This window comes from Oryzias latipes, chromosome 13 (genome assembly GCF_002234675.1).
Source record: "Oryzias latipes chromosome 13, ASM223467v1".
In the NCBI taxonomy this organism is placed as follows: Eukaryota; Metazoa; Chordata; class Actinopteri; order Beloniformes; family Adrianichthyidae; genus Oryzias; species Oryzias latipes.
In genome coordinates this window covers 9233710-9251925 of record NC_019871.2, presented here as the reverse complement: position 1 = coordinate 9251925, position 18216 = coordinate 9233710, and the positions used below count along the sequence as shown (strand labels likewise).

Below are 18216 nucleotides of genomic sequence, written 5' to 3'. Positions count from 1 at the left end.
CATCGCAGAACCTACATTAATTAGAAAGTATGGATTAATGATGTCAGACCTGTGGGGGCTAATTACCTAGTCTACCTCAGTAACCTTTCAACACATTATTACATCCCTGGTTTCAACCCTATTTTCTCTTCCACATTTACATCTGACCAAATGAAGAAACTCCAGGTAATTTATTTTTCAGGTGATATGGTCACCCTTTGCTTAGGGGTTCATCTAAAACACTAGTGAAAAACAGTGGAGATGCCAGTTTTACCCTCTGCAATGAGAAAAATGTGGCATATTAGTGGACTTATCTGTTTTAGTGCATATCCGCATACATGAATCAAAAGAGAAAAAAGTATTTCAAGTTTAAAGGACCTGCCTTTTAGCCGGGAACTCACTGATATTTGCCAAAAGACTTGGGAACTAATAAATTCACCAACACTGTAAACCCGAACGTTCAGAGTAATTAAATATAATGAGTAGCTAATACTCAAAATTTTAAAATAACTCTCCTAACTCAATCATATAAAGTTTGTTCAACACATTCCCTGTTTTGAGTATATGTAACTAATAATTTTTAATTTAAAATAAAATATGTTTAAATTAAGTAAATTAAACTTAAAAACATAATTCAAGTGTAATATATAGATTTAAGTATTGCAAACTGTAAACCCGAACGTGCAAAGTAATTAAAAATAATTAGTAGCTAATACTCAAAGTTTTCAAAAAAGGTCTTCTAACTCAATCATATAAAGCTTGTTTAACACATCGCCTGTTTTGAGTATATGTAACTAATAATTTTTAATTTAAAATAAGATATGTTTAAATTAAGTAAATTAAACTTAAAACATAATTAAAGTGTAATATATAGATTTAAGTATTGCATCCTGGATTTCTTATCTCTCTTGTTTCAGGTGGATTAAACAATTCCTTGCCCCGCATGCTCTCAAATTTTTATTTTTATTTTTCTAAATATTGTAGCAACCTGCAGCCCCGCCTTCAGCCCCTAAGACTCATGGGAAGTGGGAAATCTTGGTGTGAAAACCATGAGTGAGAGGGCTGGAAGCAGAAGTCACATGCATGCTGTTTGGCTGTTTGTGTGTGTTCAAATAAGTAGAAGAAGTAGGCAGATGTGAAGGTTCCTTTGTACAATAAAACATATTGTTTAAAAATATACTTCTTGTAAGAGTAAAATTTACATATGAATTTAGAAGTGTATTCCTTTTTTAAATTCATAAATATAGAGAAAAGTACTCTCATTAGTTTTATTTAGGCATTGCACAGAAAGAAGTGAGTCATTAATATTGTTAGGCAGGTGTTTACAACATTTTGTTGGAAAGATAAACTTTTTTCCGTTGTTCTATCTTAATTATTTGGTTTGGTGAAAATAAATCATTTTTTTTGAGTTCATTCAACTTAAAAATAACACGTAGTTGTCTGATGTTGTTATTTCACTTTCAATCAACTTAATTGAATTAAGTTGGTGTAACTTTGGTGTAAATGCACCATGATGTCATAACGTAAGGCGGCGCAAGGAATTATGGGATACCATTTTCTTTGCCAATCTGGGCAGATTGGGGTTTAAGTGTGCATTTTTGTCCATGGTTTTTGTTGTGTAGCTGTTTTACTCTGTTTTAACTAGTAAATTAAACTATTATTTTTATTTCTTTCTGCACCATAAATTAGAGTTTGGTAGAGGATGATCAGCAACCCCGTAGAGCAGAAAACATGGTATGTCCCATAATTGAAGACCGAGTTCTCAACACCCGAGCTCCTGTCTTGAACTATGAGACATTGCTGGGTCATTCATGTCTTTGATGTGAATAATTCCAGGTCCAGTAGTTGAAACTTTAGAAAAATGTGCCAATGTAAATTGTTGAAGCAAAATTTATAATATGTTTTTTTCAGTTAGACCAACTTATCAATTTGAGTTAATGTGCCATAAAAAACTAAGTTGCATAAACTCAATTCAATTAGGTGTTAACAACTGAAGTAATTCAATTAAGTTGGATCAACTTTTTTTCTTTTTAGAGTGTTTTAAGTTACCGTTACTCTATTTTTTAGGCAATCATTTGCCTAAAGAAAATAAGTTTTGAAAAGCATGGTTTTGAGTTTACTGACTCAAACAAATTGATTATCCCTGTACAAGAAGGTAACTGATATATATCGAGTTCTGTTAGGATAAAATTGTTGTTTTTTCCTATTTTTTTAAGTTATGCAAACTTATTCCTGTGGCTTTAAAACTCAAAACTGTGAGTCATAGTAACTGATGACAATTAAGTTGTCTTAATGTGTAAATGTAAGTTATATTTAATGCCAATATTTGACTTGCACGAATTGACACTTTTAATTTAACTGTTATAAAGAAATACAAGTAGCACACAATTAAATCTTTTATGTTATGGAAAACTCAGACTTTTTAGTTAATCAACTCAAAAAAATTGTGGCAAATGATTGCCTTAATTTTTTTAAGTTCTGGTAACTTGTTTGGGTTTACAGTGAAGATTTAAAAACCCACTCCAATACAAATTGTGTTTTCAGTGTTTATAATGTGTTTTCATGGATTTTAGATGATGGGGAACTTTATTCTGATGGATCAACTTGTCTTAATTTTTCTTTGTGGTTAAATCCAATGTTGCTCACCATTTTTGCTGCATCACTAATTTTGGTTTAAGTTGTTAGGGGCTGTATGATAGCAGGAGTGTTTCAACAGATAGCTCACATTTATGGATGACGGGAGGGGGGGTGTTGCTTCACACCTACGATCCCACCACAACTCAGAGGCAAATTTCTTATAAACAACTGCTGTTTTGCAGAAACTATGTCCTAAAAAATAATACAAAGCTTTTTATTTTTACTAAAAACTGCAAAATCATAATTAAAAGACCACTAGTAACGCTTTTACAATATATCAACAGATCATCGAGGTGGGTTTTTAACGTTTTTATTCTCACCCGATTATAAAACACGAATTAGTGAATACGTGGATGTTTTATCAGGGATTTTTTGAAACAATATCTTAAATTTCATACATCACATTTTTAAGTGATATGCAACTATAAGGCAAACTACTTTTACTAAAAGCGAGTGCAATGCCAAAGATATGTGTTTTGCCCAAGAATTTGATGCATCTGATATGTCATTTAGGGGTGACAAAGGGAGGACGCAGAGCTAGACTTGGCCTTGTGTCTCTAGATCAGGAATTTCTCATTACAGATCTCCTTGAACCTCACATTCTGCTGGCGGGACTAGGAGCTGTAAATCACACATGGACTGTAGCAGGTGTGGCCATGACCTTACCCAGACCCTCCTTAACTGCATCCTACTATCACTCATCCCGTCTTCAACTCATGAGGCACCCTTCATGCCTGCGCGTCATTCAGAACAGCCTGCTAAGTGTAAAAACCCTGACACAATTTGAGCCTGATAAAAAATACAAATAAAAGTTAAGAAAATTACATGAAAAGAACAGTGAAATTTCAATAAAATCATTCTAGCTAAACATTCTTGTTAAATAGACAGTTTATTTAACTGTTTTTACTAGTGATAGGAAATATATATAAACACACACACAGACACACAGAAGGGGTTCCTGCGGCGATTTTAATCTTTGTGCTAGCAGGTACTTCAGCAGACATATGGGTAGCTGTCCATCTTGGCATCACCACAGCCAAGCAGATTAGATGCTTCCACACTTAGGAAGACCGCATAATTCATTCCACAGGAAGCTATTGTCACCCCTCTCTCTCTGTCTCTTTCACTTGCTCGCCGCCCTCACACACATACTTCTCCTTCGTGCAAACGCTTGCCATTAAACTTGAAAGAACTCAAGGACAATGCTTTATTTCCTTTACAAAGAGAGAATACGTTTTAATTAAATTCTTCCAGAAAGAAAAAAAAAAAATCCGAAGAACATCGTGCAAAAAACAGAGATGAAGGTCATGGAGGTACTGACATTTTTTAAGTGAAAGCTGTACAGACAAAAACAAAAATTTCCATCGAAGGCCAGCTTCTTACTAAACGTTAAAGCAAGAAAGATGCCACATCTAAAACGTCAAATAAACGAGATTTCTAAAATTCCTGTTCGCACAGTCTGGCTGTTGGCCCAACCGTTTCATTGTGTTTGCAGGGATGTTTGGGTGTTATCTAATGTGCAGCAGTGAGCAGCAGTGAGCAGAGTTAGAAGACATGTTAGTTTTCCCTCACCATCTGTGACCTCCAGCTGAGCCTTGGCAAGGATGCTGCCTGCAACGGTCAGGGCCTGGCAAATATAGTAACCAGCATCTGACCGCTGCACTGAAGTGATGGTGAGCTCTCCGCTGGGCGACACTGAGAAGCGACTGTTGGGCTGGTTGGGAAACAGCAAATTCTGCAGGAAGTGGAACAAACAGCTAATTAATGAGAACAAGGAACAAGTGCAACCAGGACAAATCACAAAATCACACACCCACACACTTCCACCAAACTCACACACTCACTATGCACACTCCCAAACAAGTAAATTAGACTGTAACAGCCGCAGTATGAGCAATTTCATCTATCACATGGTTAACCAACCTGACAAACTGCAAACAATGAACACTCTTTTTGATTTGTGCTTCACACACTTCCCTGTGCGAGGCCTATAAAATGTGCTGGGTGTTTGCTCTTGTGGGGTCTATGACATCTGTCCTCTCAGTTTTAGGTTCATGCCTTTGTTTTTATCTTCATGTTTACATCTGTTGACATTTAAACACAAAAAGGAAGAGCCAACTAATCTTGAATTTAGTCAATTTTTTCCTGGAGGGGAGGCTCTTTTTAATCAATGCTGATTTCTCTGTGGTAAAATATAGTTGTATGATACAGATGGCCTCTGCAAATTAAAACACTTTCAAATGTTGACTTTGTGGTTCTCAAATGACAGAAAAACAAATCTTTTTTTTTGCTCTTTATGAGTTTAAATTTAACTTCCAAACAAATACTGTCTCTTCATACAATTAGGGTAAAGTTGCGCCTGCATAGCTTTTTTTTTAAAGTATATTTTAGTAACAATAAAACACAGAAGTGAGCTATTAGCTATCAACAGTGGTGACTTTTATGCTCTGGGCCACATGAATGTTTGTGTGAACACGTAAACACCACGTTTATCTGTTTGAAGAAAACTGTGTCATAATTTTGGGCTGCGGGCAACAGATAGGTGCATGTGTTTCCACCTAGCCAAAGCTGAGTAATATCTCTGGCTCATCTACAAGCCCCAACAGGCTGCTAATTGGCACCGTTGTTGAGCATTATGAGGACATCCAGGTATTTGACGGAGGTTATCTGTTAAGTGATGGATAAGATTGTTCTTATCAGTTCGGGGTCAAAGAAAACCGATTAGCACTTTTCCAGGTGTGCTGCTGTTTGACAGCTCCTAAGAAGAAAGGTGTATCTGTGTCTGTAGTAAAGATATCGATGGGAGATAGTATTTTAAGTGTGGGTTTGTTGAACATACAAGAAACATAATTTATGCAGTCTGTTTGTTGACAGTGCCAAAGATTCAACACTGCCTTCTGAAAATACGTTCACACTGGGCGTGTGACGCATGCTGTAAAACTCATTCTTGAACGTGGGTTTACATGGTGTTCACATTGGACTGTCGCTAATATTGCTAGCGCTTGTTCGCTGACCTATACTAGGAAGAGGCTTGGTGCCAAATGTTAAAGCGGTGCAAATCTCATGAATTCTGCTCCAGGTTTTTTCTTTCACGGCTCTGTTCCGGTCTAAGATAGACTTGGTGCCATATAATTTCCGGGCACAAACCGCTAAAATTAATTTCACCACCATATCAATTTTCAAACTGTTCTGTCACATCCGTGATTTAAAGGAGATGCCATCCATTCGTCACTACCAAATCAGAGTCCTCGATTGGTCAAAGTTCAGCTCGGTGTAACTTTGAACACGTGTTCAGTGGCTATGCGTTTGCAATGTAGATTCCAAAAATGTACTTAAAAATGTGTGTAGTGAGGCGTAAATGCAAGTTTTGAACGTGGAATCCCAAAACGCCCATTTATGCGCATTTACGTAGACTTTCCATTGGAAGTGGCTGCTTGAATGGACATTGTAGAGGGTATGAACATAGCTCTAGAAAGCACACTGTAAAAACAAATATATATAAATTAAAAACATTCTGTCTATACCTGACTCCCCTCCTTTTGCCAGAAGACAGCAGGTTGTGGATTTCCTTTGGCTTCACATGGAAATGTGGCATTACGGTCTTGTGCCACAATTTGGTCTCTTGGGCGAATGACAAACTGAGGTGGAGCTACAATTACAGAAACCAAGAGACATGGTCATATGGTGAGAGGTACAGAGTGCAACAACAGTTAAGGGCTAAAGATCTTCAAGCAAAAGCAGGCAATATATCACATGGTCAAATCAAGATGGGAGTGTTTCATAGAGCTGCCATGCAGTTTTCTTTATCATAGGGACGATCATATTAATCACACAGTTCATTCATCTAGATTAAGCCCGAGATGAATGAATGACAGCCACAGAGGCACAAGAGGAAGTGCCCAAGTCACAATGGCAAAGAGATCTGAGAGAATACATTTCCAAACATACACAGCTGATTGTGTCTGACTTTCCATATGTAGAATTGACTCCACATGGGAGCTCTTCTCATATAAAAGTCAGTATGTGGTGAGTTTGGAGGACCTGATCAAAGCTCTAAAAGAAGTGATAGACAGAAGGCCATTTCTATGGGTCTCACATATCAAGCTAACACCCCGACTGAAAAGAGAAAAAGCTCAGAAACTGCTGTACAGGTTTTATATTCTCTACATCATCAACAGCCTGACCAATTGTCACAGACTCAGCTGCAGCAGAAAGTTCTAACATGACTGATGTTAGAAGTTGGGTAATAGAGATTAGATTAGAGCTTTAAGTCTTTTGTATTGACTGTTTCTTTCCATGAAATTTAACACACAATTTTCCTTGTACATTTTAGCTGCTTTAATAGAACCCAAAACAAAGGCTTTCTTAAAAGGTTAGACTGAGAAGACTTCAATAAGAAAACATCTTGATTTGCACTTGTAATATACGAATTAGACTTTTTGTTTGTAAAATGCTATGGGAAAAGCAGGCAAGATTTGAGGTGGATATACTAGAATCCACAAAAACCACAAACTTTTTATCAGATTATCCTGCCACTAATTACATTAGGCTTTAAAAAATACAAATCCATTAAAAAAATGTGTGCACAAGACTTAAAATGAACAAAAATTAAATCAATTGGTAATGTTATACTGGCTTTGTCTGTCTTGCATCCAAAGAATACAAACTGAAGTAATTATTTCACAACCCACATACTGAGGGGAAAGATAATTAGTTTAGCAACCTTTGTTTTTTTTTCCCCCTGTGATTGTCTCTGGACATCATGTTGCCAAGTATTGTGTTTGCTAAAATAGGACACCAACTGTTTCTTACAGGAGGAACAGTGACTCATTTGCAATCTAAGAACTAAATCTACACCTGTGTAAATGCAAATTTTGTATTATAGATTAAAAAAATATGTTGTCTTTCGAATAAGAATTTGTAGAGATGTTGAAAATTCGGTGCCAAAAAATTGTCAATTGTTGCAGTGCAGTAAGTTGCAGCATCTCTGTTTCTTTTGATTTCCGCGTAAGTCCGGCGTCCGTAGATAAGCCAGCTGGTTCCAGTAAGACCAAACTCTTCCCATTTGGCTGGCTCCTTCATGTAATCCCTTTTTGGGGGTGTGTGTTTGTCAAAGACACACACAGTTGGGTATGGTACAGATGGCAACAGATTTACTGCCTCCCCGTTTGGCCTTCTGCAGCTTGAATATCTCGTGGCTCTTATAAGGCTGGGCCTGATACCCAGCTCCTAAATCATGCTCTGGCAAGGACACTGTTTACTCCTTTTTCATTCTCTACTCTGCTTCATTCCATACACCACCTTACTAAGAATATTGTTTCACACTTTACGGAATGGTTGCTATTATTGGGCTGCCAAGCTCTGTACCTCCACACATAGTCTTTATTAACTACCCCTGATGTTATGTGCAAAATGTGAAAGAAGAAAAAAATTCAGCAGTGGGAATCAGTTTACTTGTAGAGTACATTTACTACATAGCACGCTGTCAAAAAGGCCACAGTTATACATAAGTATCTAGGTTTATGACTTTTCTTTGGCAGAAATTGTATTTTGAAAACTTATTTTTAATAGCTAGAAACATGCTTCCTGCAACCAGAACCCATTTTTGCAGCTTTCAAAAATGATTAGTAAGGGTACTGTAGTTGGTGTGAACCCAAATATGTGCAGAAAGCCCCACTGAGGAACATAGATAAACATTTTCTGTCAAATCTACTTTAGGTCAGTGAGTGACGGTTTCATAGCTTGGCTCTGGACTAACTCACACTTGGTCTGCTTCAATTTAGAGACCCTTAATGACACATGAGCAGCCCTTTTCCTATCCACTCCTACAGGAACACATGATTATTGGCCCATATTTAATTCATAGTAAGCCACATCTGGCTGGTTTGGAAAGTGCTCCACATATGACAGCAGTCAAGTCAGGGTGAAAAGTACAAATGGACAAAGAGACAGAGATCCATTCAGCACTGGCAGTCACAAACATTTCCTCCTCCTTTAAAAACCTGTGTTCAATCATATTTTATTCAAAAGTTGACAGCAATTACTGTCTCTTCCCACAGGCAGACTGAATGTGTAATTTCCTCCATCTTCCAGGAAGTTGACAGTTTGACAATCGCTGAACAGCTACTGCTGTTTTGGCAACTGAAGAGGCAGCGTCTATTTTATTTATTTATTTTTAATTCTACTGCTCCAGCTCGTCTTAAAAAACCCTTCTAGTATTCTCTTCCTTTCCATTCTTCATCACACTGCATGCTTATTTATGCTGCATTCTTTAGTCTCCAGCATAAGAGACATGCATCTCCTGGATGTCAACTGTGTCAATGTGATATTTTAAGCAAATGTAATTTAGATTTACCAATATGGAAATATATTGAGACTCCCATCTTTGCATGGCATAGCTCTGTAGGGAAGCAGCTTACCTAAAATGAGGTCTCTGCTTTGTTTTGCAAACATTACAACATCTTTAAGTCATATCAATGAACTAGACATTTGAAGCTTTAACAATTGACCTTAAGAGGTCAGACTGAAAACAAGTAAAGATTCTGAGATTCAATAATAGCAGAGTTGCATTCTCGAAAAATGCTAAGCTCTCCTGTTCCAGAGGAAGTTGTTTATTTCACATTTGATATTTCCTTTAAAGTCCCACTCCAATCATATTTTGATCTATTGTAAAAGCTTTTAGTAGTCAATTATTTATGATTATGATGTTTTTAGCTAAAATAATAATAAAAAAAACGTGTAGTCTAGAACATAGTTTCTGCAGAGCATCAGAACGCAAAACGCAATTTTAATATTAATTTTCTTTCTATTTGTCCTCCATCATGAGGAAAATGCCACAAGAACATGTTGCAAAACACCAAAAACATTATTTTAATTGGATTGAAAAAAAGGAAGAAACTTTTATTGATAAAATAGATCTTTGTTACTGAACTTTTTTGTGGAGCCTCACTAAGTTCAAGAAAGTTGCATTGTTTGAAATATCTGCATTGACCTTGTGAAGTTGCTGCAAACACGCATCAGTTGATTAGGTTACCTACTTAATAATGGATCTACATGTCTAAACTTATACAAAAACAAAAATAATTTTAAATGTCAGAGTTCGTCACATTCAGATGTGTCAAAAGGAAGCAAACTTAGTCAGGCGGCCAAATGCAGAGATGGGTGGATGAAAAGTGAGAGAGCATGCAGAATGGGATCAAATCAGAGGGATGGGTACTTACCAACAGGGCGAGCTGGAGACACAACACAGGTGGAGTGGAAACAAAAACAAACAAAATAAGACACAAACGAATAAAACAAAAAGAAGAACACAACAGACATAATCAAATAAGACCAAAATAAATCAAAATCAGAGTGAATGACACGTTGAGCCGGGGCCGACACACTTCTGGCACAGTTTAAGCGCGACACAGATGAGCCAGTAGCTTTTGTCCACCGGACAGTTTGCAGATTAATGGAAAGCATCTGTTTCTCAGAGCTTTGAATGGTCAAAGCAGTCTGGTGTAAACAAGAACTTGTGGTTTCCAGATGCACTACGAATTCCCCTTTGGGTAATAAACTTAAGACTTAAATGCTACTGGTCCGTCCATGTCTGCATTAGTGAAATCTGCAATTCTATGGGGTGGTGTGTGCTGCAACAGCAAGGCAAAGATGTGTTTACTGCAACTGCATATGGACAGAGCAAAGAAAGAAAAGAGGGCCAAGCCCTCTTAATTCAGGCTGCTTGCTCCAAAGAAAAATCTCTTTTTCTAAAGACCTCAAAGAAAAAATTGGAGAATGTGGAGTTCCCTTAGAATTTCCCTGTGGCTTCACTGTAAAAATCTTGCTATAATCTAGCCTCCAGAAAGGTAAAAGGTTTATACATCCCGGGCCTTGTTGTACCTCCTTCTGAAACTCTGCATTGGTCTAAATCGCTCCGCAGAGACTGTAAACCCTTGGGTGTAATGGGAAGATGACTGGCTGGAATAGGGTAAATTATATTCAGAATGTTTTTATTAACCTTTGAAACCCCAGGTGTGGTGCAAACGGTGTGCACCAGTAATCTGTGAAATGGCTTTGCTGACTGGATGGTTACAGTAGAAGCGGAGGGAGAGGAGTGATAGTGTGTCGATGCTGCTCTTGGAAATGTAAATAATTTAATAGATTCATAGACTGTCGACATTTCTGTTTGCTGCTGAAGCCTGAAAACTGCAACAAAATTAAAATAACAAAAGCAAGAGCAAACAGAATTTTTTAACTTTGTATTAGTATACAGGAGCCAACTATTCCATGACTTCTATGCATCACATTGCGGGAAAAAGACAACAACACAAGAAACCACCAAACAAATAAGATTTCATACCTCTGACTGTAAGACTGGCAGCGGCTTCCAGCTTGCCAACACGGTTTTCTGCTACACAGGTGAATGTGCCTTCATCGCTAACGGAAGCCTTCTTCACTCTCAGCACATAGTCGTCCTTGTCATACTTGATATCGTATCTGGAAACAAGAACGAAACATAAGAAGAAGAGTCTCTCTCATAAACTTCTGGGGTTTGATGTATAATTAAAAAGTGATTCACCGTTCACAGAAAAGAAAAAACTCCAAGCCCATTCATTATTCATTAATCGGTATGTGTATGTCTACAACGCAAACAGATTTATGACTGTGAATACTGTCTGGAGCTCCATTTAAACTGAGACATCATGATTAAAGTAGAATAATGTCTCAAACTGTTCCTCTTTATTTGCACATGTGAATGCATGATCCCTTTACATGTGTCTCGTGCTAGTTTTGTTTCGTGTTTCAGTGTGTCACTGAAATAGATTCTGGTTTTGGAGGATGTAAGCACAGTGTAAGTGATGCTGTGTACGAGCGGTCTGTCCACCCTAAGAACCCTCTGCTGTCTGACCCAGTCAAGGATTACAAGGTTGAGATAAAGAGATAAAGAACTGCTGTACTAAGGCTTAAAACAAGATTCCCATTTTAAAGACTGTACTGATTGTTAGATTGCAGACGAATAAAAATGAATACAGACGAAATTTCTTTATTTGTAGACACTAAAAATAACCCAAAATGTATTACTTTGAGGCCAAAAGCCAAAAAATCCTTGTAAAAGGCTTTGAGGGGAAAAAAGAAGACTTGATACTATAACTCCTGTTACAGCATATTTTCATGTACCATCAAAAAAATCTGACATCAACATCTGCCTGAAGTGACACAAAACAAGTCTTCCAAAAATGAATAAGTTGTTATGTAACTAACCAAAAAAAAAGATTTCAAATGAAAAAAAAACTTACTCTGAGCAACAGTGCACTGCTTTTGTGTGTTTAAATAGGATTTGGATTACAATGGATCTGAATAAAGCACACGCTAATCTCTGCCGCAATTTTCTAAATATTTACTTTTATCACATTAAACCTTTGAAAGAATCCTTTTTTTAAATGTGTTAATTGTGGATAATAAAAAGAATAAAAAAGTTTATAATGGATAAAGCCTAGAACAATTGGATATCATAACACACTATGATTTAGAGTGATACTTTCTAAAGTGACTGTGGGGAAACAGTCAGCCATGGTCCATTTCCTTCAGAGTGAGAAAAACCTCTCCGCTGAACTATCAGCTGCACAAATGGCTGTTTGCCACTGGCAGCTCCAAAACAAATTTATCCTGTCTATCCATGTCTTTTTTTTTTTCTTTTCTTTGTAGCTGTTATGACACTTCCTGAAAAGAAAAAAAAATGTTGAAAGGTAATTTTACTGCAGCACATTCCTCAACTATGACTGCCAGTTCCACCCCTCCACACAGGCACTTAAAAAAACATAATGATTATAAGAGTGACTCATGACTGAACGCTTTTTCTACCGAAAGGGGACATACAGAACAGGTAATGGTGAAGGGAGCAGATAAAGGCTTTATTGTTGAATCCAGGTGAGTTGCAACTAAGGGAATGGGGCAACCACATCGTCAAATAAAAAAACAAGCTTCTTAAAAAAGCATTAATCCAAACAATGCCCCCTTATCATACAGGTAATGATGTCTTGTGTTTTTAGAAATAAACTTGAAAAAAGTATGTCCACATTTATCCTGACGGGGTCAAAATGTGTATTCTGGCATAATCTGAAGCTATGTTCACATGCCCCTTGTCGAAGTGGGTGCAAGTGATCATTTCCAAAAGAACGTCTGCAGGCTTCCGCGTTCAAAACTATCGTGTTCACGTGTCGATACTACAGTTTCTCCAACCATTTTCGGACTCTACTCAAAAAACGCACAGCAAATGACTATGTGTTAATAGCTCAGCCAGGCTTAACCCTTGTGCTATCCTATGGGGTCAAGATGACCATTGACGTGTCATCCCTACCATGACAAAGGTGGATAAAGGTGGAGAGGATTTCATGTAATCCATGGACACCAGTAAAGATCACAAATCATTGAAGAAAAAAGTTCAGCGCACTTATCTTGTGACCCCACTCCCAATGTTAAAGTGCCTAGGATAGCACAGGGGTTAACTTTGACCAAATAGGGACTTGGATTTGGTAGAGACAAATAGACACTTCATGGAAATGCCAACCATTTGAAAATTGATCATGAGGGAGAAATTAGTAATTGTGTTTTTTTCTTTTATATATTGGAATAAAGCTGTGAAAGAAAGGCCCTGGAGCAAGATTTGCGAGATTTGCACTGCTTTGACATTTTATTTCCAACTGTAGGTGGTGGACATGCACTAGAATCGGGTAGTGACAGTCCAGTGTGAACATTGAGGCTAAACGCCCATCCCATGCCTGTTGTGAACGTAGCAGCACATCTATGGATGTACTTTTTAAAGATACAGAAATTGTAAGACTAAGTGTAAGACTTCTTACTACTTTGCAACAACAAACTCTTTTTAAAATGGAGTACCTTTTTCTATCCTTACAGAGTGGCATACCAGTGCCTGAAAGAAGTGTGCACACTGACTTTTATGATTAACCCTACACTATATGTATTTATGGGGCCTTCTCTTTCAGGAAAGAAACTGTGTCTAGAGGATTATTTGGTTCAAATCTGGAGTGTCAGAAGTTTTTTGCATGCATTTCAGCGCTGATTGCAGCATTCTATGAGGGGAAAAAAAAGTAAAAGGAGATGAAGACTGCCGATCAACAAAATCTGACCTGTCTGGACCAAAATTTAATACATGCAGCAAATAATGGCACAGACAAAATTTAGTTCAAAAAATTTTATGGTAATCTTTTTTTAACTGTCTCAGCTGTATCTAATATTAATTTTCTTCCGTTTATTCCCTTTTGGGGACACAGGGCTGCCGGAGCCTATCCTGGCCACTTGTTGGCGAAGGCAGGGGGCACCCTGGACAGGTCGCCAGTCTGTCGCAGAAACCTAATACATGTATATATTTCATAAAATATGACCATGGATCAAGACATTTTGCCAAGAATTGCCTATTTTAAATCTCAGCTATGGGATTTAGCCACATCCATGTTCCTATATGCTGGTGAATATGTGCAGGTCCATACACCACAAGTTTTGATAACACTGGTCAACACTGTCATGAGTTCAGTTGCAATGCTGTAGATGGATGGATTTGTTCAGCTCTCTGGTCTTCAAGAATCGTTTGCAGAGTGGAAAAAAAGCAGGTAAATTTACACTGGACAAGTATCACATTGTTCTCCGTCTTGGTTCTGTCAGTTTCTCAAGACAGAACTAAAGGCTGGTCCATAACCTTCTGAAAGGATATGAGGGCAATCAATCCATAATCAACTTCCCATATGGAATCGGCCTGGATGACAACATGAGTGGAAATACTTAGGGATAAGAGGAGGTTTTGGCCCCAAAGGCAGATATGCACACAACCAGGGAACAGTAGCTCTTTATTGCAACTGAACTCAGGGAGAGCACTGTTCTCTATTAGAGGAGGAATGTAACTGCACAAGTAGAGGGCTGTGGAAAATACAGGAGAGCCAAGTTTACCTTCCTGAACTATCTCATCATGTCAAGAAGGGATGATACGCAAAACAAAGTAGACTCTGCAGGAGATAATATGTACAAATTCTGTATGCAGAGCCTGTTTCACTCATGTGGATGGATGAGGAGTGATGGGAATGTAAGGAAATGCCAAAACAAAGCAACATTTTCCTTGGTGTCAGCTTAAATAGTTTTCAGAATGAGATGGCACAGTGAAAAGAACATTTAGACTCCACACTTTAAAAGCGGGACATCTTAAAATAACTGGAAATTATTTAAGAGGATTTGTCTCAAAAGGGTCTGTCAGGAACTCAATCACCTGTGTTTGACCTTGATGCCACTGCCAATTCCTCTATAGCAGATCATCTTATCTGCTACACCTTTGTAAATACACATGAACAGATCTGCTTAGTGGCATAAGCTGCCAACTCTGTGTAATAGTCAGAAAAATATACATTAGCAGACTGATTCAGTTTGTGCACTTGCCAGCTGCTCAGACAGTTGCTTTTCTGCTAGTTTCAAACTCTCCTCCTTCCTAAGTGAAGATAAAGTCTTCATGTCCAGGCCACTTCACCTGTAACAGGGAATCGATCACTTACCACCACTTTTCATTGTATAACAATCAAGGCCTTTATCTAGTTTCTGGCACTTCTGTCTGCCAACAATCATCACCTCACCCTACATTAACCACAAAACACAATGGCAGCATTTAAACCTTAGTGATTAGGTTGGAACTTAGTAGGAGTTTTATTTTATTTTTTGTTGTTGCACAGATTATTAACCATCTCTGACGATGAAAAGAACAGCACCACAGGTCCAAAAATAAATCTCTATCTCTAACCTAATGCCTCATTCACACCAGGCATGTGACGCACGTTTTTAAACGTGCTTAAACGTGCTAAGCTAGTGTATGTCTGTCACCTATAGTTGGAAGAAGCTTGATGCAAAATGTCAAAGCGGTGCCATTCTCGAAATTCTTGCTCCAGACTAGTTCTTGCACAGCTCTCTTCCTTGGTGTCATACAATTCAAATCTCTGAATCCACACAACCTGGAATCATTAATTTTTCCTCCATGATCAATTTTTAAACAGTTGGCAATTCCGTGAGTTTAAGGGGACACCATCCATTCGTGACTACCAAATCCAAGTCCCTGATTGGTCATAGTTCTGCCTGATAAAAATTGCAATAAGTGTGCAATGGACACACATTTTGTACGCAGAGCCTGAAAACAGTGTAGAAACTTCTATAGTGACGTGTGAACGCAGAAGTTTTGAACGCGAAAGCCCAAAATGGGCATATTGTCTTTATATAGACTTTCACTGAAAGTGGTTCGTTGAACATGCAGTGCTGAGGGCGGTGTGAACGTGGCTTAAATCTAAATAGGTAAGACATGAAAACACAAAACTTAGTAAAATTAGAGCAAGGTTTAAGGAAAGCCCAAAAGTGGATGTTTATTAATTAAATTGAAAAAAATAAAATAGTGGCATTTTGATTATTTGTTAGTAAAAATTGGTTCCAAAAAGGCTTTTATTTCCTAAATATCAGATGTATCCTGTAATAAATCAAGTGAACTATTGAAGACAGAAACCGTAGCTTGTCATCTTTTCATTCTGCTGACTTGCAGATTGGAGAAATCAGCAGAAGGGGATGGTCAGCATAACACAAGCTCTCCTGTCATACTGGCTTTAACAGCTCTCTCAAACAGACTAACCCACACACCTCAAGTTTACAGAAAGACACCCCCCCCCACACACACACACACACACACTCACACATACACATCCCGCAGGAATTGAGTCAGAAAGAAAGGTTTTTGTGCTGAATGTTGAATGCAAAGGCCGCAGTGTGCAGGTCAACAGGGACAAGAACCTGAATACAAAGACCAAACAGGGTCTGATAAAGCCCAGGTGAGGGCACAAAGGTCCAGGGCAAACGAAGGGATGGCACAATTCCAAAGAGAACACATGCTTCCCCACAGAGCCTGTAGGGGCAGATAAATAATTCCCTCACTGTGTGGAATACGCACCAAGAACATGTTTTGGTCAGCATTATTTTTTCATTCTCCTTTCTTATTTAGCCTTATTACAGGTGAACATTAATGCCACACTTGAGTCGGCAGAAATTATGACAATATTTTAAACTCATGCAAAAACAAGGGGGTTGGCAAACCAATATCATGTTATAAAGAATACGCCTTCATTCCAACCTCATTTTTAAAACGAGTGGTCGGGTGATTTTCATTTTACATGCAATGGTAAGTGATTTTATTTACACACAGTAACACAAGGTGGTTTTACTCTTCCACTACTGTTGTAATAATTAAAACCAGATTTACTGTTGCTAAATGTCCAGAACTTGGCATTTCTTATAGGAGACGCATTTGTGTTTGTTGGGTTTGTTTAGTCCCAAATCTGTCTCGATTTATGTGGAATTTTTTTGTAAGCTCCATGTTGATATTGATTATGACATCTATGAGGTAACCCCTGCCTTATTACAGTCAGTTTGTTTGAATAGTTTACGATCCCTAAATGTAAAGTCATGAACATTTCTGTTGCCATTTTATCCCAAGAAAATGGCAACACACATATTTGATATGCTATATCATATTTTTGTAATCCCCCTGACATTAAACTTCACTACAGTAATTTAGTTTAAAGTCCCACTCCAATCATGTGTCAATTGTAGAAGCATTCCCATGTGTTTTGTTAATTATGATTACGCTGTTTTTAGCCATTTTTTTTTCCTAAAAAGAGTCGTTTTTCTAGGACAGAGTTTCGGCAGTTCATTACAAATTCGACTCTGATTTGTGGGTGGGACTGTTGGGGCGGAGTAACCCTCATTGCCCATTATTCATCTGTTTACACTTTATACCACTAGTTACAGCTCCTTACATCCCCAACCGAACATTAATGGTGCAAAAAGAATGCAATATCGGAGCTATCCAGACATTTATAGCCGGATACCAGCTCTGACAAGGAAAACAAAGACGTACATGGATCTAATCATCTGCAAGTGGATGCATCAGAAAGGAGCAGAGCAGATAGCTTCTGGGTTGCCATTGTAGGTTCTACGTCACAACTGTATCTTTTTGAAATTACATTTTTCCGTCTGCTCCTGATTCACAACGATTTGAATAAAGAAATAATCAGAAACACAATAAAAAGCTTAATTTTTTTAACATTTCCTTTATCATTAGCAAAATACCAAATTGGCCTGTTAAAAACACCAAAAAACACAATTTTCATTTGAGTGGGTCATTAATTGTCTGACAGGGAGTTTCATGAGGTTTCAATTAACAGTATGTAAATTAAATTAGAGAATTTATTATTACATTTTTGTACTAAAAAAGCGTGATGGCTAAAATCTCAAGGCAGATTGTTTGCTGATTCAAAATTCACATTATTTTGACATACTTTGAGCAGATGAAACCTAAAACAACATTATTGTCTGAGTCCACTAATTGAAAGCGTTCCTGTTCTGTCTCTATCTTTTCCTCTATCCCGTAGAGACCGTCGCCACTGCCATCTTGCTGCTTCCTGTCTCCAATGTATGTGCCAGTGTTGGTGTGTGTTTGCCTGTAAGGCGGCTGGAGACTCTAAGCATATTAACAACCTGTTTACTCAGCTGAGGCTCCATTTTCATTTTTGCCATAAAAAAATTCCC

The 18216-nt window shown here is 37.8% G+C and overlaps 1 protein-coding gene across 2 annotated transcripts in view; it reads right to left on the bottom strand.

Moving 5' to 3' along the window:
- Positions 1-18216, bottom strand: part of robo2 (roundabout guidance receptor 2) — a 282072-nt gene that overhangs the window by 43278 nt on the left and 220578 nt on the right. For both annotated transcript variants that reach the window (XM_023961235.1, XM_023961234.1), the window contains exons 6-9: positions 10958-11094; positions 9837-9848; positions 6141-6265; positions 4189-4351 (exon numbers count right to left, since the gene is read on the bottom strand). In XM_023961235.1, coding sequence (XP_023817003.1) covers positions 4189-4351; positions 6141-6265; positions 9837-9848; positions 10958-11094 — 437 coding nt within the window. The remainder of the gene's footprint in view (positions 1-4188; positions 4352-6140; positions 6266-9836; positions 9849-10957; positions 11095-18216) is intronic.